General features: G+C 39.2%; 2 protein-coding genes across 4 annotated transcripts; both read left to right on the forward strand.

Annotated features, from left to right (window-relative positions):
- The first annotated feature begins 1,399 nt into the window (after positions 1-1,399).
- On the forward strand, positions 1,400-8,806 carry LOC137031779 (protein shisa-7). Its single transcript, XM_067403050.1, has 5 exons — positions 1,400-2,458; positions 3,377-3,531; positions 4,853-4,918; positions 5,010-5,198; positions 7,740-8,806. Exons 1-5 carry the CDS (start codon positions 1,734-1,736, stop codon positions 8,657-8,659), a joined length of 2,055 nt encoding a protein of 684 aa, XP_067259151.1. The 5' UTR covers positions 1,400-1,733; the 3' UTR covers positions 8,660-8,806.
- A 4,311-nt stretch (positions 8,807-13,117) lies between these two features.
- Positions 13,118-21,647, forward strand: si:dkeyp-69b9.6 (zinc finger protein 91). 3 transcript variants are annotated; one of them, XM_067403019.1, is made up of 3 exons: positions 13,118-13,448; positions 14,602-17,356; positions 17,463-21,647. In XM_067403019.1, the coding sequence occupies exons 2-3, from the start codon at positions 15,307-15,309 to the stop codon at positions 19,853-19,855; spliced, it is 4,443 nt and encodes a 1,480-aa protein (XP_067259120.1). In that variant the 5' UTR covers positions 13,118-13,448; positions 14,602-15,306; the 3' UTR covers positions 19,856-21,647. The 3 variants fall into 3 exon arrangements, with proteins under 3 accessions (XP_067259120.1, XP_067259138.1, XP_067259130.1); XM_067403037.1 differs by having other exon boundaries at positions 17,475-21,647; XM_067403029.1 differs by lacking the exon at positions 13,118-13,448 and adding an exon at positions 13,513-13,898.
- The last annotated feature ends 787 nt before the right edge of the window (positions 21,648-22,434 follow it).

A 22,434-nucleotide genomic window follows, 5' to 3' on the forward strand; every position in this document is an offset into this window, starting at 1 on the left:
TTGAATTCTGTGGATTCTATATTGATCGCATTAGTTGCCGCATACCTTTTTTTTTCTGTCACATGCCATATGTGTCACAATGAAAATAATAGGCTGCCATGCAGCTGACAAGCTAACTATGATCTTTCAAAAACTTTCACTGATGTCTGTGTGTGTGTGTGTGTGTGTGTGCGTGTGTGTGCATGTAGGATGTAACATCAGTGTGTTGATTTCTTTTCAGAGGCACATCGCTTGATAACTGAACGCTTCATAACTGCCAGTGGATTCCAAGATCAACCCTGCAAAAATCGTGAGGAAACAGCCATGTCCACACCATGGGATTTTAAACCATTTCACCAAAAGCTTCAGCAAACGCTTTCAAACCTTTCTCAATGAAAACTGGGCTTATCTTAAAAGCATATCTGCTGCGTGAACCGTAAGAAACTGGAAAGAGACTGGAAGTCAGAGACACTCTCCTTGGAAATTTCTATTGTGAAGACAATCAGCCTTGAAAACGTTTTACGTCTTTACTGCCATCATCAGTTTTTTTTGTGTGTGTGTTTGTGTCGTCGGTTTACTGAACATTCTCTAATACACGCCTAAACTACGTGACGATAGGGCATACGTTTTAAATACAACATGACAGATGACTCAGTTCATATCTGATATCTTTCAGCTATTGTAAATTTGCACACAGGATTATCCATTTGGTCATTCTTTACATGCTGAATGAGGAAATGCACATTCATTTCAGTTCAGTAATGTAGAGGTTTGCTGAACAAACTCAAAATGATTCCTCATCATACTGGCCTCAAACCCTCAAAGGAGTTCACCATTCTGAGTAGTCCTGTTAACACGTAAACAAGAACAAGAAAATTAGTTTCGGAGGTTATTTTTTTTTTCACCAAGTGTATGGAAATTGTTTATACTAGTTAATAATAGTAAACATTCAGGGAGCATAACAGGTCAGGGAAATCTGCTTAAAGACTAAGTGCCATTGCTGAATGTAAGGAGTGCCCAAATAAATAAAAAAATTGTGAAGACAAGCAAAACATTAGTTTACATTTGAAAGATGTTTACAGTTGCCCCTTTCTCTTAAATAAATCTTTCATCCTGATAAGTGCCAAAACAGAGAATTAAACCTAAATACGTCTAATGTACACAGATGTACTACAACTTAATTGCCTTCATGTGTCATGATATACTAGATATTTAAGTAATAGGAGGACAGTAACGAGAAGCCATTTTGTTTGTCTGCGGATATGTGAAAATTTATTTTTTTGAACAAAGCCACAAAAGGGAATATTTGCCTTGTTAATACATTCAAAACTGACAATTTGTTAAATATTCTTTCATTTCCTGTTTATACAAGAACTAGCCAATTGTATGTTGCCTGCTCAGAATATTGTCAGCATTTGGATTGTTTTACATATTGTTCAGGAAACACTGCATGTTGAGAGAACATGTGTTGTATAACTCACCTTGAAGCTGAAAGCACATCGAAATAGTTTTTTTTTTTTTTTTTTTCTCACACGCTGTCTCCGAGTGTGACCATTCACATTATAAACTTTTATCAGACTTTGAGAACAGATTTTTCTTTTGGGACTGTTTTGCTATAAACTCAAATTTCATACGTCAGAGGGCTGCTACAAGAATATTTTACATACAGCTCTAAGCAGGCTGGTTTTACAAAATTCGGCATTGTGCGGTGGGTTGAGTCAGCGAGAGAAAATAGCAACATTAGTCATGTAAAGATGATGCCCACCTTGGAAGCTCGAGTACGTGTCATCATTCTCTTCCTGCTAATCGCTGTCCCACTTAACGTTTCCTCTGCGAGCGTCCCGGGCCCAAAAAACGGAGCAAATGGGCCCATCACCATCACCCCGACGCCCAACCCCAGATCTCAGGGTAGGGCCTTTCTTCACCCCCTTTCTAAAAACGGTGGGAGTATGCGAGGGAAGTCCATGAATCGTCGGCCAAAGCAGCCAGCTGGAGTGGCAGAAATGCCCCTCAGGCCGTTGCCTCAGACAATGCTGCCAAAGAATGTAACGACTGATGTAACGACTTATAGAAAAGCGCTTGTAGCTCCGCCTTCTCGCAAACTGGTGGAAGTGGACGTGTGTCGAGGTTATTATGATGTCATGGGGCAGTATGACCTCACCTTTAACTGCTCCAAGGATGACTTCATCTACTGCTGTGGGACCTGCCATTATCGATTTTGTTGTCCGGACCGCACTCGAAGGCTGGACCAGAACATTTGCCACAACTACCATTCCCCTGTGTGGGCCAATACAGCCCCCCCTGCGACCAGGCCATCGGCGCCTTCCCATCCGGACCTCAGCCGCATCGAACAGAGCAACAACACCATCTATGTCATCGGTGGAGTCATCTCGTTTACTGTGGCAGTGGCAGTAGCCATTAAGGTGGCGTTCCACAAGGCATCACGGCAGCCTAGGAACAGAGAACTCAACATGCCGAGGTGAGAGTTCATGTCTAATGCGTCTCAGAAAAAAGGATGTCTAATCTACCTTAAAAGGTTAGTTCACCCCCCAAAAAATTATCCCGTAATTTACTCACCCTCAAGAATTCCTAGGTGTATATGACTTTTTTTCTTTCAGCCAAACACAGTTGGAGTTATATTAAAAATATTCTGGCTCTTTCAAGCTTTGTAATGGGAGTGAATGGTACCCAAGATTTTGAAATGAAATCCATAGATTTTTAAAAGTAATCCATACGGCTCCAGGGGGGTTAATAAAGGCCTTCTGAAGCAAAGCGATGTTTTTTTGTAAGAAAAATACCCATATTTAAAAGAGGAAGGATGTAGTGTAAGCTTAGGTGTGAGTAGACGCCTCTTGCGGTTCAAACAAATAGGGATGGGCAACAAACTCAAGTTCATCTTCTCTTATATCGAAAACCACCAACTTTAAAAAAAAATAATAATTTTATAGTTCTAATTCCGGTGTTTTGTTTTTTGCTTCCATGTTCTTCAATACGTATGGGTCAGAGGTCAGAGGTCACTCCAGAACTAGACTCACGTATGGCCGTTGCCGGAAGCCAGTGATTTTAGTTTCTAAAGTTTTAAATATGGACATTTTTCTTACAAAAATCCATTGCTTCACTTCAGACGGCCTTTATTAACCCTCTGGAGCCATATGGATTACTTTTATGATGGATGGATGCGCTTTTGGGCTCGGGTACCATTTACTCCCATTATAAAGCTTGGAAGAGCCAGGATATTTTATCATAACTCCGATTGTGTTTGGCTAAAACAAGAAAGTCATATTCAGCTAGGATGACTTGAGAGTGAATAAATTATGGAGTAATTTTCATTTTTGGGTGAACTAACCCTTTAAATCGTATTCTCTAGTCTAATCATTTCTACAACTTTCCCTGTCAGGGCTCTTGTGGAAATGTTGCGTCACCAGTCGAGTCCAGTTCAAGAGGGAGAGAGAAACAACAGCGTAGCCTTGGGAACTGGAGGAGGAGAGGGGACGCTTGGACGACCCCCGAAAAATCTATATCCCACACTACAGAGAGAGAAAGATAACAGACGTGAGTGGAAAACTTCATAATCTCCATATGCAGGGGAAGATGCCCCCTTAAGAGCAGTGTGCATTTATGCTTATAATTATATGATATATACATATATATATATATATATATATATAAGCAAGATATGTAATAGTAGCAATAAAGTATAACCGGTAATTAAGATTGATGATTTAGTTTCATTAGCCTATATATTATGATGAAAAATGAAAAGGTTTTAAGTGTATATCTAAAATGTATTATTAATAATCAATCATGATTAAAATATTAAGAATATTATATTATAAAACAACAGCAACAACATGCTACTGGGGGCTTTCTGCCCCATATCTTATGGGAGCATTTTACTTTATTTTTTCACTTGAAAATATAAACAAAAAACAGTATTTGTTATCGTACACACCATAATACTGAATTTGTGTAACCACATATCATCCATTAATAAAAAGACATAAAAAAAACTTTAGAGGTCACTATCATTTAGTGATAAAAAAGTAAATCCTTTAACTCCAATAACTGTTTAAATGAAATAAATCTCACAAATGGTGACATCTATGGTTAAGAAGAAAATTAAATGTCTATTCCTTTATCCAATAAAAGAAATGTAAAAGAAATTTAAATGTCTATTCCTAATGTCTATTCCTTTATCCAAGTGATCAGTGACTTGGCTGTCCAAACTGCAGTCATTTCAACCCATTTTCTAATTGAATCTTGAATTACTTAAAAAATGAAGTTGAAATTGGTTACTTTGATAAAGTTAAAGAAATGAAAAAACATGTGTCGCCATTATTGTATGTATTTGACTTTGCATGAAATCATATTTATACATGGACAAAAAGCCAATTAGTCGCATATCACCAGCTATAACATGAAACAAAGTGTCTTAGGTCAAATATTCATTAATATTCAATGATTTTTTGAATGTGAACTAATTTTACCCTTTGGACCTGGCTGCAGTTGGCAGGTATTGTTGCATTATATGTCATACAGAGATCCTTTCATGTTTCCATCTCAGCTTGAGTCTTGTGAACGACCAACTGTATAAATTCAGGACAAGAAAGGAACACAGGGAAAAAGCAGTAGCCAAATGATGAAAGGGCATTTGTGAATTATTTAGCACGAAGCTGTATATGATGGCATTAGAATGAACAGACGGTGTAAAATTTTCAACACATTGTGGAGCTAGAAAGAGCTTAATAGGGCAACATTTATAGTATTAGATGGATAAATGTGCTTTGTAAGTTCATACTAAATGTAAATTATTGCACATAAAGGCAGAAATCCATAAAACACACACACCCTATGCCTTTTTTCTTATTCACAGTGGGGAATCTACAGCATAACTTCATCCATACCACAGGCTCCAGCCCCAAACATACAGCCACCATCGGTAGGTAAAACCAACAATTCTACATAGTTGTATATTCTGTAGAGTTTGAAATAACCTCAGCGCCCATCATTGCGCATATGTGTCTTTAAAGAGCGTGGGGCACGTATGAACAACATGCAGATGGTCGCCGGCGGCACGTTGAAGCCCAGTAAGCATACTAACGCAATGAAGACCCAGCCGTCCTTCCATCATTCCCTACATAACCTGGCTCAGCTGCCACCCTCGTATGAAGCCGCCATGAAGCCTGAGATCAACAGATACTCATCTCTCAAGCGTCTGGGTGAGTGCTTTATTACCATCGGAGAGGAAGATTCTTATCTCAAGGAAATGATGTTTTATAAGAATTACATAAAAGGTTGGCATGATTGCTTTCTTATTATAGCCCACATAATTTCAAAGGCATAAAGCAAATTTAGAAGCAATAAGGAGAAAAAGATGGACGAATTTCAAAAACAGTGTGACATTTAGTACTGTTGTGTTTTGAAGGAGAAATTACCTGCTCGATGATGAGGACATAGTCTAATGTGGGGCTCAGAATGTTGCAGAAAATTATCTGTACACTTGGGTTTTTATTTAAAGCAGTGTCAGTGTTTCATTGGATGGCTTGGGAGATATAAATGTTTGTGAAGGTCATTTTAATGAGGGCAAACCATAGCAAAGCGCCCGCAATCTTGTACAGGCGCATAAAGCCTTAAGGCCTCTCTCTCTCAGCTAGACATCAAACCTCCTGGGAAGTGTGAGTTACAGTTGGATGACAAGAAAGTTCTGCACAGGCGAAGGTTATACAGGCTGATACAATGACTCAGACTTAATCAGCCGAAAGATGAAATGGCTCAAGGTACAGGATAAAATAGGATTGTATTAATATTATTATATAAATTAAATCAAGTCAAAGACTATAAATGAAGAGTTTCGTTGCAAAACGAGATAACTCCGTTTTTTTAATTTTTCAAAAATCTTGTTTTTTGGTTGTGCATTCCAATTAATATCAATTCAACTGCAGTTGGTTTGTTTTGATTTAAACCTTCATAACTTAAAAAATACAGCTAAGTAGCACCATAAAACAAAATAATAACATGATAACATAATAATAAACATGTTTTGACAAAAATGTTAAAAACGGATTTATCTCGTTTTGCAACGAAACTCTTCAAATATAGAAAAAACGGTTAATTCCTATTAGTTTTGAATGGGAGAAACTGCAATGCTCAATATGGCGGAATACATCCTGCCTTCTAAATAAAAGAGGCTCCGGTTCCCATAGAAACCTGAGACTCGCGCATAGGACTGCACATACGCAGTGGCTCGTCTAGCCTGAAAAATAAGCTTTTTAACGCTATTATGGGAAAATTCATGTCAGATTTTGTTGCTCATTTGAAATATGTTATTTAATTGTGAGTTTGCCATGAAGTTTTTGAGATTTCAGAATTCTCCCATTCAAATAGATAGGACTTGGTCTTGGGTGTCTGATATAGCTGCCCAGAGGCGTTGCAAATATGGCTGCCGAGTGAACAGACTTTCCTTGAAAGGGACTTTGATCAAGTTTTGCATTAAACACATTGTCCTGGGATGGAGGTAGAAGAATTTATATTAAGAGTTAAGGAGTTAGTTCACCCAAAAATTCTGTAATTAAATTCTCACCCTCATGTCGTTCCACACCTGTAAGACCTTTGTTCATCAGAACACAAATTAAGATATTTTTGATGAAATCTGAGAGGTATATGACTCGTCCATAGACAGCAATATAATCTACACTTTCAAGGTCCAGAAAGGTACTAAAGACATCGTCAACGTGGATACAGTGGTTCAAACTTAATTTTATGAAGCGACGAGAATACTTTTTGTGCTCAAAAACAAAACAAAAATAACAACTTTATTCAACAATATCTTCTTTTCTGTATTCAGCGATTCCAGGTTCTACGTCAGAGTGGCGACTCATTATTGGTTGACTCCTGCATCAGCATCACACGTTTTTGTTTTGTTTTTGAGCTCAAAAAGTATTCTCGTCGCTTCATAAAATTAAGGTTGAACCACTGCAGTCACGTCGACTGTTTTAATAATGTCTTTAATACATTTCTTGACCTTGAAAGCGTTGATTATATTGCTGTCTATGGACGAGTCATACCTCTTGGATTTCATCAAAAATATCTTAGTTTGTGTTCCAAAGATGAACAAAGGTCTGTGGACGGGTGAAACGGGTGTGGAACGTCATAAGAGTGATTCATTAATGACAGAATTTTCATTTTTGGGTGAACTAACCCTTTAAGAAAGGTTCTGATAAATGTTTGAATGGCATTCTAGCTTGTAGCTCAAATCCTGTAAACATTTTAGTTGTGCATCCATTTTTATTTGGGATGCACAGTATATTGGTACCATACTGGTTACTGGCCAATATTAGAGTGTAATTAGTTATCAGTATTGGTAATATGTTATTTTTCCATCTTTTTGACTTGGCGTCATCTAATGCTTACCTAAAGTTAATCTTTAAAAACACTGATAATTTACTTAGTGTACAACTAATAATAAACACTTTTACATGTATTCTTAAGTAAATCTTAAGTAAATTCTTAAGTATTTTCATACTGTGCATTATAAATTCAATTTAAAATTATTGCTTTTTTCGTGTTTATTGATATTAGGCAAATTTTTGATTTTGGTCATTATTGGTCATTATCAGCTATATCTATAACATGAAAATTAATATTTTATAATTATCAGCTTATCATAGTAGACAGATTATTAATATCGGTGCATCCCTAATGTTTATTCTTTTATTGCCTAATTTTCTGATCTTTTTAAACATGTTTTCCTCCACCTACAGAGAAAGGAGGATTGGAGGAATATTCAGGTTACTGTACCACCAAACGGAGGCCCAACAACGCCCCTCCCGCCTTTCATTCCTCCCAGCATCACCTTCCCTGGGGTGGCGACTACACAATGGGGGGAAGAGGCACGCTTCCCACCCATGCCACTCGTCCTCGAATACCTCATCCGCAGTCTGCCCCAAGCCACACCCCGAATCCTTACCCTCTGGAACCTCCGGAAGCAAAGCAAAACCAGAATTACGATACGCTTTCTAAACCACCACGCCGCGTCAAGTCGACGGATCAGCTCCTTGCCCTTGCCGACGGCAACACCTTATCAAGGCTCTCGAAGAACCAGCAGCACCAATACTACAAAGCCATGGCCAGTGCATCAAAGAACTCCAATAACCAGAACACCCTGAAGAAGTCCAAGGAGAGGCTGCTGATGTCACCAGACCATCTAGAGGAGGAGGTAAGCGGGGTTGAGTATGGCGGAAGCGGGATGGGTATGGGAATGGGCGACTACACGGGCGGAGGGGGCGGAGGAATGGTGCCCACCCTGCCCCGCGTCAGCCACCAGAAAGCTCAATCGCAGCAGAATGTTTGCGCCACGCCGTCACTCGACCGTCACCACATGATCAAGATGAACTCGCACCCGACGTCGGGGCGAGAGCAAGAGCGGAATTCGGCCGCGATGTCAGGTCACCTGGGAGGAGGCGGGGGCGGAGGAGTGGCATGGGGGGACATGCCAGGAACAGGAGTTGTCATGGGAACAGGGACTCTTGGTGGACACAGTGCCAGAAGGCTTGCATTTGCAGCTAAAAGGCAAAATACCATTGAACAACTTCACTTCATCCCTGGTGGAGGGGGAAGTGGAGGAGGAGTGGCATCCAACCAAGGGGTTAGAACAGGAAGCAAGAATGAAGTTACTGTGTGAGCAAAAGATGGGTGAAGCATAGACTGTGTGAGAAGTTGGAGGATGGTAGAGGGACTGTGGGAGAGAGAGAGTGGGCGGAAGAGGGAGAGAAATAACGAGAGAAGAGAGAAAAGGAGTAGGAGGATGGTAAAGGCATCAGAGAAACAGATTTTGAAGTAGGGGGCCACAAAGTGGGAGAAACTACACAGAGAGCAAAGTGGCACCATTTACATATATATATTGTATATAGTGGCAAATTCACAACATAAGATTAGATAACAACAGTTATAAGTCAGGTTTGATAGAGCTTCAAAGTTTTTGTGCTTTTTATGTTAATGAAATTGCCGCTATAATTATGATCAAAGCTGCCATATACAACTATTTATTTGTGTAAATTTTGCCTATAAATCTACCGCATAGAAAATCAATAGAGTGTAATATAAATTCCACATGATGTGGACATTTTTCATATCTTTATGTCATGTTTTTATCCTCAGATATCTTACATTATTACACATTACAGATATAGCTGCTATGGAGCCATATATTTCAGAGAACGGCTTTTATCTTATAACTATGGTGGAACTACTGGGAGACTAATAATTAACATCTGTGTAAGAGGAATCAGTTGAACGTGGAGCGCTCATCCCAACTGATGAATTGCAAAGCTACTTACAGTTGGACAAACGTAATGCTGGATCTTATCTCTTTTTAAACCCTAATCCACGTCGTCATAATGAGGAAGTGCGGCAGGGTTTTTACAACGTATGTCAAAAGGAATGATGATGGAACAATAGGAGGAGCATATCCAGAAACTCTTAAGAATTGAATGAACTCATTTTGAATACAGTGAGACAGAGAAAGTAAGCCTTACCATACATTGTTTCGCCTGCATCTTATTCAGTGTGAATTTAATATGGATGTACCAATTGAGTTTCTGTTCAAATTGTTTTGGTGGAATCCTGAAAATAGTACACAAGGAGTTTTAAATCCTCAAGTTTGCCCTTCAGTACATAACTGGAGATCGCTTTGAACTATCGACGAAAGCCATTCTGGGACACAATTGGGCAGAAAAGCCCAGACGAAAACCAAGAGAAATGTCTGACAATCATCTTTTTTCTCCATCTTAAAAAGACTCATAAATAATCAATGGGACTTTGTTTGGATTCTGAGCCACCACTTTCTACAACGTCCAAGTGCTGGGATTTGCAAGGGAGGTTCATCGTGTGGGACGCTGAACTACCAAAAGCACAAGAATACATTAGATTTCTGTAATACTGGGTACATACACGTTTATGCTCCTCTTAGGTATACTGTGTAGACAAACGGTTCACCTTAAGCTATTAAATATGGATCTGAGACGAAGAAAACGACTCAAGAGTAAGGGCACTCATCAATGTATTTGTATGTTATGATATTCTGGCATAAAATTAGTGCATAACATGGCGGTACCATTATCTCGCTCAGGTGTTGGTTGGCATTTGCATAAAGACAAACCTCCTGGACTGCTTTTTGAATCTCCATGTTGAAGCCATGTGTATATGCTGTTAAAACTGAGACTCTGCGAACAGTCTGAGGATACGGGGATGCCAAACAGCTAACCTGTATTTTTCGAATCTGCTGTTACCGAGATATGACCACAACACGTCATACCTGATATCTTCATAACCAATAACGCTTATCAATATTAAGGGCTATACAACACACATGCGTTAGTGGTACAGCTGTTACCCACAGCTTACTCATTATTCAGTGATAATAATCTTATTATTTACAAAAAAAGATATTAAAATAGTCAGAAAATATCACAGTGAAAAATGTAAAGTGAGATTGTTCGCATAAGAGCCAGATATCATTTACTGTATGGTTCTGACCTCTGAGAAATAGAGCTCATTTTACCAATGAAAACTAATCAATTTACATTGTAAAACCACCAACTGGTCTTTTTTTCCTTTTTTTTTTTTTCTTTGTCATAGACTTTTTACCTCTTGGTTAATTTTCAGTGTAATGAAATTGAACAGTATAAGTTACGGACTATTTGAACATTTATGCCTCCCAGTAAAAGCGTTAAGGAGTAGTTTATATCACATCAGCATCAGGATTGGTGGCAACACATTCATTTAACTTTTCACTGGAAATAATGTGTATCTTAATGAATTATGAATACAACTTAAAGACAATCTTCCTAACAGCTCTGTAATACATTGGTGTTTGTTATTGTCATTACTATGACAGTTAATATTATGGTTATTGGTGAAATTTCTTCTTGTTGTTATAGTTATCTTATGATTATGATGGTGATTTTTTTCCTCTGTGGTTTTAGTGTTTACTTGTTTTAGATATCTTTCTCATGAAATTCTTTTGAAATTATGAGTAGAAAATAGAAGCACAAACATTAAAGCCACTCATTGTTTGCCAATTCTTCATGCATTCCTGGTGATGAGGAGTGCCTTCAAAAATTTCTCAGTGTGATGTCACATTGTAATTGTTCTAAGCCTGCAAATGTCATTACTTGTTGCAGAAACATCACAATGGGTTTATAAATGATGTCATAGGATGTATGTTGTATGTGTGTAACCGAATGTCTTTTTGTTAAGTGAAATTTCAACTTTTTAATGTTTCTTTCAGGGACAATTAGAACAGATGAATCAATTTAGTATTTTCTTTGTCATAAAAAGTCTGTAGCAATGTCTGTTTTGTATCCACAAGCCATAATTATGAAAATGTTTATTAAATTTATTCACAAGGCATATTTACTGCAGAAAATAATGAACATTGGATGTGCAAATAAAGCCCTGAAGCATTTTAAAGGGGTGGTAGCTTACAATGGAATGTGCATTGGTTGCACAAGCAACGTGGGACAAGGAAGACTGAAACCCTTGGGAAAACAGTACTGAGCTCATGTCTTGAAATGTCTAGGCACAAAAGCAGAATGAATGTTTGGGTAAATCACTTTAAAGGGTTAGTTCAACCAAAAATGAAAATTCTGTAATTTATTACTTACCCTCATGCTGTTCCACACCCGTAAGATCTTCGTTAATCTTCGGAACACAAATTAAGATATTTTAGTTGAAATCCGATGGCTCAGTGAGGCCTGCATAGGGAGCAATGACATTTCCTCACTCAAGATCCATAAGGGTACTAAAAACATATTTAAATAGGTTCATGTGAGTACAGTGGCTCAATATTAATATTATAAAGCGACAAGAATATTTTTGGAGCGCAAAAAAAAAACTAACGACTTATTTAGTGATGGCCGATTTCAAAACACTGCTTCATGAAGCATCGGAGCATAAATGAATCAGTGTATCGAATCATGATTCGGATTGCGTGTCAAACTGCCAACAGCTGAAATCACGTGACTTTGGCGCTACGAACAGCTGACTCGATACACAGATTCATTATGCTCCGATGCTTCCTAAAGCAGTGTTTTGAAATCAGCCATCACTAAATAAGTTGTTATTTTGGGTTTTTTTGGAACGCCAAAAATATTCTCATCGCTTTATAATATTAATATTGAGCCACTGTACTCAAATGAACTGATTTAAATATGTCTTTAGTACCTTTATGGATCTTGACAAAGGAAATGTCATTGCTCCCTATGAAGGCCTCACTGAGCCATCGGATTTCAACTAAAATATCTTAATTTGTGTTCCGAAGATGAAAGAAGGTCTTACAGGTGTGGACCGGCATGAGGGTGAGTAATAAATGACAGAATTTTCATTTTTGGGTGAACTAACCCTTTAAATCAAACATTACAATTATCATATAACTATTAAAACAAAAGCCCTCAAATATTTATATATATTTAAACACACTGCATTCTCACTGCATTAAATATTAAATTTCACCTTTGTAAAATAAATTAAACTGATGAAACGGTTGCCACGAATGTCTGATAACACACATCAAAGGACTGACAGAAAGTTTAAATTATTCCTAATGTCAGCATTTACTATACAATGTTTACAAACTTATTTTCCATGAGCATCAGACTGGAAATAAGCAATTCCAAGGCAGCCATTTTGATAAGGACTAGCCTTTGAATTTCAGCTGCCAGGATGTAATAAAATGGCCACTATAAGAGCTTCTAAGATAAAAACATGCTGCTAAAAAAATCCTAGAATATATGAATAGCGCATTTAGAACATCATATCAGAATTATATTCGCCGAGTGGTAATTCGGATTTACCTCATAATTAGCATATATTTTGCGAGCGAGCTGACATGCCAAATTTGACTGCACAACAACACTGAAAACGCTTACTTGAAAGCTAACAGCAAGTATCACACAGCTAAAATACAGATGGATACTAACGTTATTAGTTAAACACTAACATTATGAGTGCGCTAGTTTCACAAACAGCACTGCCTCCATCACAAATACAAAACATAACGGATAGAAGACGAGGTAGCCGGAAGTGTTCCAAGGTCCGGAAACGACCAATGTTAAAATCTCACACGTCACTCGTTCCTCTCTAAAACACCAACATAGATCGTGCAAAATATTTTAGCCGACAAAAAAAAGCATACGCAAAATAAAAAGTCATCGGTCGTAACACCGTTTGATGCATTTTTCACAGGATATAAGTACGATAAGTGCATCTGTTTTGCAATATAAGGGACACTCGGTCTCATGCTATCGCACCACGGTTGCAGTGGAAACTGAGTCTGCTAACTAGCTGTAGCTAGAAGGCTAACCACTGGAAAACAGCGCAGAGCTGCTGGGGTACATGAACGAGGGGGGCAGGGTGGGAGAGAGTATAGCAGGCCCCGTTCATCTTGACCAGGCTAAAAGATGGATGCATAGGTAAAAAGGCCTATTTTATTGTCTCGACTATTATTTAATTATGGTTAATTTATTTGCACAATAATACAGTTTTGCTTCTGCATTATCTGGCTTGCTGTTGTTAGGTCGCGCATTATGACGGCAAGCTAAGCCGTGTCCCTTGCTAAATGTGTAGTATTAGCCAGCTGTTTTGCATGCTAACATGTTACACATACCCCCAGCGCTAAAAGATTTCGCGTCCATTAATACGCAGACGATCATTTTTTTTAAGCACCATTGACTCTTGAAGTTCATATTCCCCATCGTAGACAATTTTTCATTATTCTCCGGGGTCTGTCGAAATGTACATTTTATTTTAAGTGATACGCGATGCAATCGGAGGATGTAATAATTATATGAAATTCACCTCTAGCCCTTGACGATTCACACTGCACTCAGCATCATTTCAGCACAATGGCAACTGTTCAGAATGTAAGATGAAGTGATATAAAACACTGGCGACGTTTAAGTATTAGGGAATTTCGTAAACATTTGGATGTGTCTTAACTTTGTGATTTCATTGTGCATATCGTCTGAGAACGTATTTTACAGTAGACTACTTTTGTTTGTGTTGTGACTGTAAAATGACATTCCTTAAATACATCAATACTAGACATTCAGTTAAATGTTTGTAAATATATGTTATTTAGATGATACTGATAGAGAAGATTAATGTTTTAGATCTTAAAAACAATGTATTATTTCAGAATGAATTATGAATGTTAAAATAATTTGTTTTAAGGTTAGATATATATGTTTTGCTAGAAATAAATAGGGACTCTGTTTTTTTTTATTGTTTCTGTTATTTTATTTTGCTATTGAAGAATGCAAATGATCAAAAATGAAAACATGGAAATGCCTTTTAAGATGTTCAAGTGAAGGACCAAAGTTTTCCAGAGATGTCCCAATACTCTCATAATTATTCACACACATAAGATTTAATGTGTATTAAAAAACAACAAAACAAATATTAAAACGTCTGCTGTAATAAACTGTCTGCCTGTTGTTTTTTTAAATCAAATATTTTGTTGTCTTTTGAGTTTTGATGGTTCATGTTGTTTGTTAGAAGAATTCTATTGTAGTTTTTGTTTAAAAATCAGTCATTTAACATGTTGCTCCTTTTTTCCTCTCACAGTGAGAAGAGAAGTGGCAGAAAGAACATTTTCACAACCCCCCAGAATGGTAGTGGAGGATTTTGCTTCCAACTATGGAAAAAAAGACAAATATATTAATTGAAACGTGGAAACGGAGATGTAGGCCTCATGTGGATTAAGAATGAATAGATATTCAATGTAATAAAACCAGCCTATGGGATTTGGATATATCCATCCTACAGTGGGATGGTCATGAACTGAAAAATGTAACCAAGCAAGTGGAAATTTTTCAATGAACTCAAACAACATTAAGCACTTCCCAAAATGTGAAAACATAATTGCATCTTGTGCAATTGTGCCATTTTCTACCGGTTCAAGTGTCTTTGCACTCTTAAGGAACATTCAGACTGAAATATTGATATCAAAAGTGAACTATCCAAAATAACTGATTATATGGAATCCAATGTGAAGCCAAAAGTGAGTCGATTCAAGTCTTTTTATAAGAGAAAAATTACATCGAAAACAGCTTTTTTGAAGAAATGGCAAATTCATGTTACAATGAATACAAAATGTCCTTCTCAACAACTTGCCCAAAGAGTGAAAAAGTGGGTGCCACTGGGTAGCACTGTTTTTGAAATTGCTTCTGGTTCTGACTTCAACTTGTAGGAAAGCATTAAAGAAATTTTGTTGCTGCTCGCAGAGCAGAAGGTGTTGCCACTGCGCACCCATGTATCAGTAACTGGGAGATGTTCCAGTTTGGAAAATACAATGTGGACATCATAGAGATGCTGAGTGGACACCAGTCCCATCAGTTCAAAGGTCTTGGATTAGAGCGACAGCTTCAACACCAACAGCAAGTGCAGCTTCACCAACACCAGTTACAGCAGCAGCAACAGCAGCAAGGTGAGACATCTGGATCAATTTTGTCTGGACTTGGCTTAGGCTCACTACAAGGATCTAGAGGCAGTGCCTTTACAGATTCTGCATCAATATTTGCAAAAATGAGTGCACCTCCTCCACCGCTACAACAGCAATCCCTGTCCTCATCTTCGCAAAGTTTGAGGAAATCCAGCAAAATGTCTGGAAGCAGTAGCAGTGGTGGAAGTCACGTGAGTGGATACCCTCAATTTTTGCGCTCATTCCACCCAACTGAGGCGACCCTTGCACAAGAGCAATTACATTCAGGAGTAGGGCGATTTGATCATTTTGCTAGCAGTAGTGCAAGTGGAGGACTGGTCTCATCGGTTCCACCACCACCACCCCCATTGCATCCTGGCCTGTCAGTACCCCAGGCCTCCCCTGGGCCACCGACCTCTTCCCCATCTCCTTCAAGTTCTGTTTCAACTTCCAATAACCCTCCCAGCAGTAGTGCAGTGACTACCTTGGGTCATCAGTTAGCAGGATCTCAGTCTGACGCTCGAAGCCTACATCAACAGTTTAGCTGCATGTTAGCAGCAAATCAGTATTTTCTTTCTGGAGTACCAGCCAATTCCAGTCTAGAACAATTTTTAGTTCAGCAAGGTAGTCATAATCATCTTGGTCTTGGTCTGGGCCAAGCTGCAGGAGAAACAAGTTCAGCCCTTGCTCCACCTCCTGCTCTTCATTCTTCACACACTCATGGACACTCAACCACTCTATCACAGCCTCAACAGCCACCAACACAACAACAGCAACTACCACCTCACACTTTGTCTCACGCTCACCCACATCCACACCATCCACTGCACTCCTCCTCGCAGACTTCTTCACTTGGAGGGTTTGACTTTCAAGGAATTCCAGTTCTCTCCTCCAACCAGCTAGCATCTCTTATGCAGCAGGAGGCTGGTTTGCCACTTCCTCTTCCCTTACATCTTTCTTTATCAAAAGACGAGGGAAAAGGGGATGGTGCTGTCGGAGGAAGTGGAGGAGGTGGTAGAAGAAAGAAAGCCATGGCTGGCTACCTGCCACAAAGAAAGACTGAGAGCAACAACAACAATAGCAGCAACAGTCACAGCTCTACAAACCCTAACAGTAGCACCTCAGGGGGGCTGAACCAGGATAGCACACCAGGCTTGGATGGAGGTGGGGGTGTTGGTTTGTCAGGAATTGGCGGAGACCCTTCTTCCCACTTAACCTCTTCATCCTCTACTTCTGTTGTTTCATCATCTTCTGCATCCTCTTCTACATCAGTCTTGGTGACAAATGGCTCTAAAACAGACAGTCATGGCTCCATGCCACCTCAATCTCAGCCTGAACAAGAACCCCTTTATCATTGTGGCGAGTGTGGCAAAACTTTCACACATCTCTCTAGTCTGCGCAGGCACCTACGTAGCCATGAATTAACCACAGCTGGTACAAGTGGCACGAGAAGTAACATTTTAAACCCAGTTCTGCATCCTTCTGATCCAAGTATTCCCCACTCTACTCAAGACAGCTCAGCCTCATCTTCATGTGGCGGTCATGACAAGACTTTTCATTGTTCTGAGTGTGGCAAAGCTTTCAAGAAAAAAGGGCACCTCCTTCAACACGGGGTTATCCACTCTGGGGCTCGGCCCTATGCCTGCACTACTTGTAGTCGTGCTTTCAATCGCCGTGAGTCACTCACCCGCCATGAAAAAATTCATGAAGAGAAACCATTCCGCTGTCCAGCTTGTGGTCGCTGTTTTCGGGAAAGTACGTCCCTTTTGAACCATGCAGCCTCTGGCACCTGTGGCAAGTCAGGACGTACAGCAAGATCTAAGCATGAAAATAATGTAGTTGAAGGCAAGAGCAATAAAGCTGGGGGCTCCCAAGATGGAATAGCGACTAATGCAGCGGGTGAGTAACGTCTAGAGTAGTGTTTATTTTTAGTAAACCCACTCAAAAGTCAAAAATTTTCATAGGCACTGTGAAATTTTTTGTGCATAGCATTATTACTGTTTAGTCTGTTGTGCAGGTTCTTACCGGAGTGATGATTTCAGTGATGACTACAAGGACCAGCGCTCTCAAGGTAACATGTATTCTGGAACAACCCCATGTGGTGGTGCCAACATGACAGGGCCTGCACTTAGGAAGGCACCATTAGCTCCTACTCTGCATCCACACCCACAAAACCAAAGCCAGCAGCATCATCAACAGCCACATCTCCCACTTTCGTCCCTGTTAGAGGATTCTGAAGATGATGTCACTAGCTCTGTCAACAATGCCATTTCTGCCATCACTGCTGCAGCTGCAAATTGTATGAGTGGTGATCTTGCCCATAGTGGAGGTAGAGGGGATGATCGAAGGGATATCATTGGTGGATTGCTTGGAGGTCTGGGTCTAGGGCCTCTTACCTCACCTAGTGGTCAGTTATCAACATCTGGACTGGAAAAGTCCTATAGAGGTAATGCTAACCCAAGTGTAGTGGGGCTCAACCAGCAACCAAACCAACAGACACCTGGTGGAAAGCCAAAGCGTCCTCGTAAGCCTCGCAAGAAAAAGGAACCTGGTGTGGTTGGTGTTGAGCCCCCTAAAAGAAGGCAGTCCTCTCACAGACCAGGAGGGCCTGGTGGGGATATTAGACCATATTTGTGCAGTGTCTGTGGTCGAGGATTTGCAAGAAGAGAGACCTTGCGGAGGCATGACAGAATACACACTGGAGAAAAGCCTCACCATTGTACTGTGTGTGGCAAGTACTTCAGAGAGGCATTTCATCTTAGCAAGCACCACACGGTGCATTCTGGAGAAAAGAACTACAAATGTATTTTGTGTGGAAAGGATTTTGGATATGCTCAGAGCCTTAAAAGACATGGCAAGCTACACCAGAAAGGTGAACTGGAAGAAGTGCCAACAACGCCAGGTGGGGAAAACCTTAACAGCTATCCTCCATCCTCTGGTGGCAGCTTGATTCAAGGGGGCCAAAGCAGCTCTTCTTTCTATTCATACACTCAAGATGTTAAACCACAGACATCAAACACTCAGCCCCCTCCTAGACTGTACACATGTGCTATATGCTGGAAATCGTTCCGCCATCACTTTCACTTGACAGCACATCACCAAACTGTCCATGAGGGTGGTGGAGAAAAGCTGTTTTCTTGTGAAGTCTGTGGGAAGGCTTTTGCATACTCTAACAGCCTTACACGGCACAGGCTTTCTCAGCATGGCTTAACACGGACTGGCCAGACAGTTGCTCAAAGAAGCACAGGCGAAGATAACAATGTTGGTGGTTCGATATCAGAAAGTGAGGCTGCTACAAATGCTTTGCTTCAGCTTGCGCCACCTAGTGGCACACATGGCGAACAACATGGAGTTCTTCATAGCCAGCAGGCTCCTCCCCAACCACAAACTGGCTACTCCTCTCTGTTCTATATACCCGATGCCAATATTACACACCCTGCTTCATCTAATGCCTCATCTTATTCTCATTCTCTGCCATCAACTTCCTCAGGGCCTCTTCTTTGTAATCATCAGCACCAACACACTGGGATAAAGGGTGAACCCATTTATCACACTGGTCACGGGCATACTCTTACTCCAAACTTACCTGTGCATTCCCTTGCTTTGCCTCCATCAGAGCCACATCAGCAACACCACAATCCCCAGCAGCATTCGGTTGAGATTCAATCTACACACCACCACACTTTTCAAAGCCAAGAAGAGTTGAGGAGACGGAAGAAAAAAAAAAAAAGACGGCAAGAGAGAGAGGAGATAGGCTACAAATGGACCCCGGCTGCAAAAGTAGAGAGAGAACAGATGGAAGTTTCCCTTGGGGAAAGGCAGAGAAATCTTAGAAGAAAATTTCTTAAGAGAAAAAGGAGAGCAATTCACAGGACGCAACATAGAATTAAGAAGCCCATGTCTGTGCTGGTAAGAATCAGGCGTGGAAGTGGAGGAAGTGCTGTGTATGAACTGGGCCTTCCAGGCGGACTGAAACTTGACAGGCTTCGTTCTCTCAAAGTTCCTCTGAAACGAAAGTCCTGTCCCCTTTGCCTTGGTGCTACCTTCTCACAACAGGTAGCACTTAAAGTTCATATAGCAGCTAGACATTGTCCCAAAGTGAGAGGCCTTCAGCATCGTTTGAAATGTCCTGTTTGTGGAAAACAGTCTCGCAAGTTCCTCTCAGCACTCATTCACAGAAGCTCCCATTTAACCAACAGAGCATTTTCTTGTAAGCATTGTCCTTGTCGTTTCTGGAATGCAATGCTCCTCACACGGCACAAGAAGGTGTGTCGAGGGACGTTGGCTAGGTTTCGACAAGAGAGGTCTCTTTGTGTTAAATTAGTCATGGGAGCAACATACAAGAGGTTTGAGTGTAAAGGAAACTCTTCATCCATGCATATGGAATACAGTCGCTGAGTTATGTCATTAAATTAATTTTCATATGCACTTTAAGATGAGAAGTGTTGGGATTTTCATAACAAAAACTGAGATAACTGACTGAATACACCTTATGCTCATGTAGACTTTGACTTGTGTGTCATGAGAGCGTTTTCTTTTCTCTCTCAGTCATTAAATTTCCTCTTGTAACTTGGACCCCTAAAAATGAACACCTTCAACAAACTCACAGATGTATCAAAGGCATTTGTTTTAAAGAAATGCTTAGCCTATTCATCTTTCCAATTCCACACCAGTCTTCTAAGATGAAAATTCCTGTTCAGATTGAAATGATCCTTGGATGGCAATAGATGAAGATTCAGTGATTTGGCTAATATTGTACTGTGCCCTAACAGTAGGATATTGGTCACTATTCCTCAACAGATGCTCTGTAGAATTATTCTGTCTCTGATATATATTGTGTTGTTGGTGTTCACTTAGAGCAAGTGTGGAGGTGTGATTTTGTTAATGTAAAAAGTGCATTCAGTATCCGAAGGAGAAAAAAAAAGGGTCTTGTTAGGAAGTTGAGTGTTTTATTTTAAAGAGTATTTAAATTACTGCATGTTGGACATTGCTGTCCATGTATTGAAAGGTCAGCGTGAGAGTGGGCTTACATGGTTACATGACAAATCCAATTGAAAATGTACCTTAAATTTTAATAGAGGAACCAAAAGAAAATAATGCATCATAACACATGCTGATTAACACTTTTTAATATCAAATGTGAGCCCTGTTTTGATTTATTTACTGTTTTGAGAGCATTTAAACTAGCATTAAGATGGTAACGCCAGCACTTAAACAGGAAAAATATGATTTTCCCCATAACCAGTCAAAGGACAAAAAAAAAAAATTAAGATGTGAATTCACAGATTCTTGCCCTAAAGGCAAAGCCTTACCAAATTGTGACAATTAATACAACACATTTTATGGGTATTACAATGTAGCGTTTATGTATAGAGTTTAAGGGAGGAACAAAAAGGAATAAGTGTACTGTAATGTAAATTGTGTCAATATTTTATTATGTTTTTTAAGCAAAAGTCAATTATCTTTTTATCATAGCTACACTTCAGGTAGTTGGAAGAGTGATTGTAAAAGTTATCACTTTAGATCAGGTCTTGATTAAGTGTATTAATGTGTGAAACAGTCTGTCCATTTGCCAACTATGAACGTATCCCATGTACTTTTCTCACCTTTTATGTAGATATACCGTACTACTTATAGCCTGTCTTTTTCTTTAAAAGAAGAAAAGTAATAAGTATGTTTCTATCACTTTATTTACACATGATAAGCTGGTTGTTGATGATACCCAAACATTTAATAAAATTTCAAAATGTTATATCCTCATTAATTCCATGTACACATTTATCATTTTATTACCTCAATGTTTATGTTGCTTGTATTAAATACACAGACATATTCGTTTTGCATACAACTGTATTACATGGTTCCTGATATTGTTTTATTGCTGTATTAACGTTTATTATTTTATTTATTGCTTCTGATAAACCTTTGTTACAATGTTTAAATATTTATATTCTGTTCCTGTAAGATCTTTTTTTTTTTACCTTGTAGTAGTGTGAATCTTACCTTTTTTGTTGTAGTAAAGGAATAGTGTCTGAGTATATATCCACACAAATACCCTAAATTAGGGTACATTTTGATATAGCACACAACAATGAACTACAAAGGATAAGCTAATACCAGACAAGCTTTTTAAATGGCAAATATAATTTAGTAATGCTAGAATGCACACTGCCCATAAAACCATGCAGTATCTTCCCCCATGTTGTCCAATTTTGATTTTATCCACTGAATTGTAACTGAATCGTGTATTGAGTACCCTTCTTTCCATCATCACTGGTCAGTTTCTGACTGAACATGATAACCCCTTTATAGATTTTTTTTAATAGAATTATACTTGTCGGGGATTCATTTTGTATAGTTTGCACATTTTATCAACTGCACTGTACACAATTCAATGTACAGCTTAATAATAGGTGTTGAGGTTGTGAAATTAACTCAACAAAAAGCATTAGAGTGCTATAGTCGTTCTAGCACTTTACGTTGCTCATTCCCATGTTGACCAGTTGGTGGCAGCAAGGATCCTACAACCAACAGCATTAAGCTGGGAGCCCAGCAGGACAAATGTCACATGGATTTAAACGCTGATAGTGGGTGGAACAGGAGTCCTCGAGTGTGTGTGCACGAGGGAGGCGTGGAAATAATGTGTCCAAGAGAGACAGCGATGGTTTATTCGCTTATTGTTTTTGTGTAGTAGCCTATAGGTTATGGGAAAAACTGTGGTAGATGCCTTCTAATCTGTATTTTACATGTTCACGTTCTTTGCATTCTACTTGTCCTCATTAATTAGTTGTGTTGTATCCATAAAAGGCAGACATAGCCTATAGCCTAATGATATTTAAGTTTTAGTATACTCGGTATTATAATACTCTCGTGGAAATGGGTTTATAAGGTTCAACCCCAACAAATCTATTTCCTTAAATCTTTTTTTGTGGGTGTGCGCCACTCTTCTCCTGGGTTCACGCAGTTTCTGTATTCTC

Source organism: Chanodichthys erythropterus, chromosome 2 (genome assembly GCF_024489055.1).
Source record: "Chanodichthys erythropterus isolate Z2021 chromosome 2, ASM2448905v1, whole genome shotgun sequence".
Classification (NCBI taxonomy): domain Eukaryota; kingdom Metazoa; phylum Chordata; class Actinopteri; order Cypriniformes; family Xenocyprididae; genus Chanodichthys; species Chanodichthys erythropterus.

What these genes read in the sequence shown, in the direction of transcription:
- LOC137031779 (XM_067403050.1), top strand. Translation starts at nt 1,734, where the DNA reads ATGATGCCCACCTTGGAAGCTCGAGTACGTGTCATCATTCTCTTCCTG. An exon ending in AGAGAACTCAACATGCCGAG is followed by an intron (nt 2,459 to 3,376) that starts GTGAGAGTTCAT and finishes TTTCCCTGTCAG; the next exon opens with GGCTCTTGTGGAAATGTTGC. An exon ending in GAGAGAGAAAGATAACAGAC is followed by an intron (nt 3,532 to 4,852) that starts GTGAGTGGAAAA and finishes TCTTATTCACAG; the next exon opens with TGGGGAATCTACAGCATAAC.
- si:dkeyp-69b9.6 (XM_067403019.1), top strand. Translation starts at nt 15,307, where the DNA reads ATGTTCCAGTTTGGAAAATACAATGTGGACATCATAGAGATGCTGAGT. An exon ending in AATAGCGACTAATGCAGCGG is followed by an intron (nt 17,357 to 17,462) that starts GTGAGTAACGTC and finishes ATTACTGTTTAG; the next exon opens with TCTGTTGTGCAGGTTCTTAC.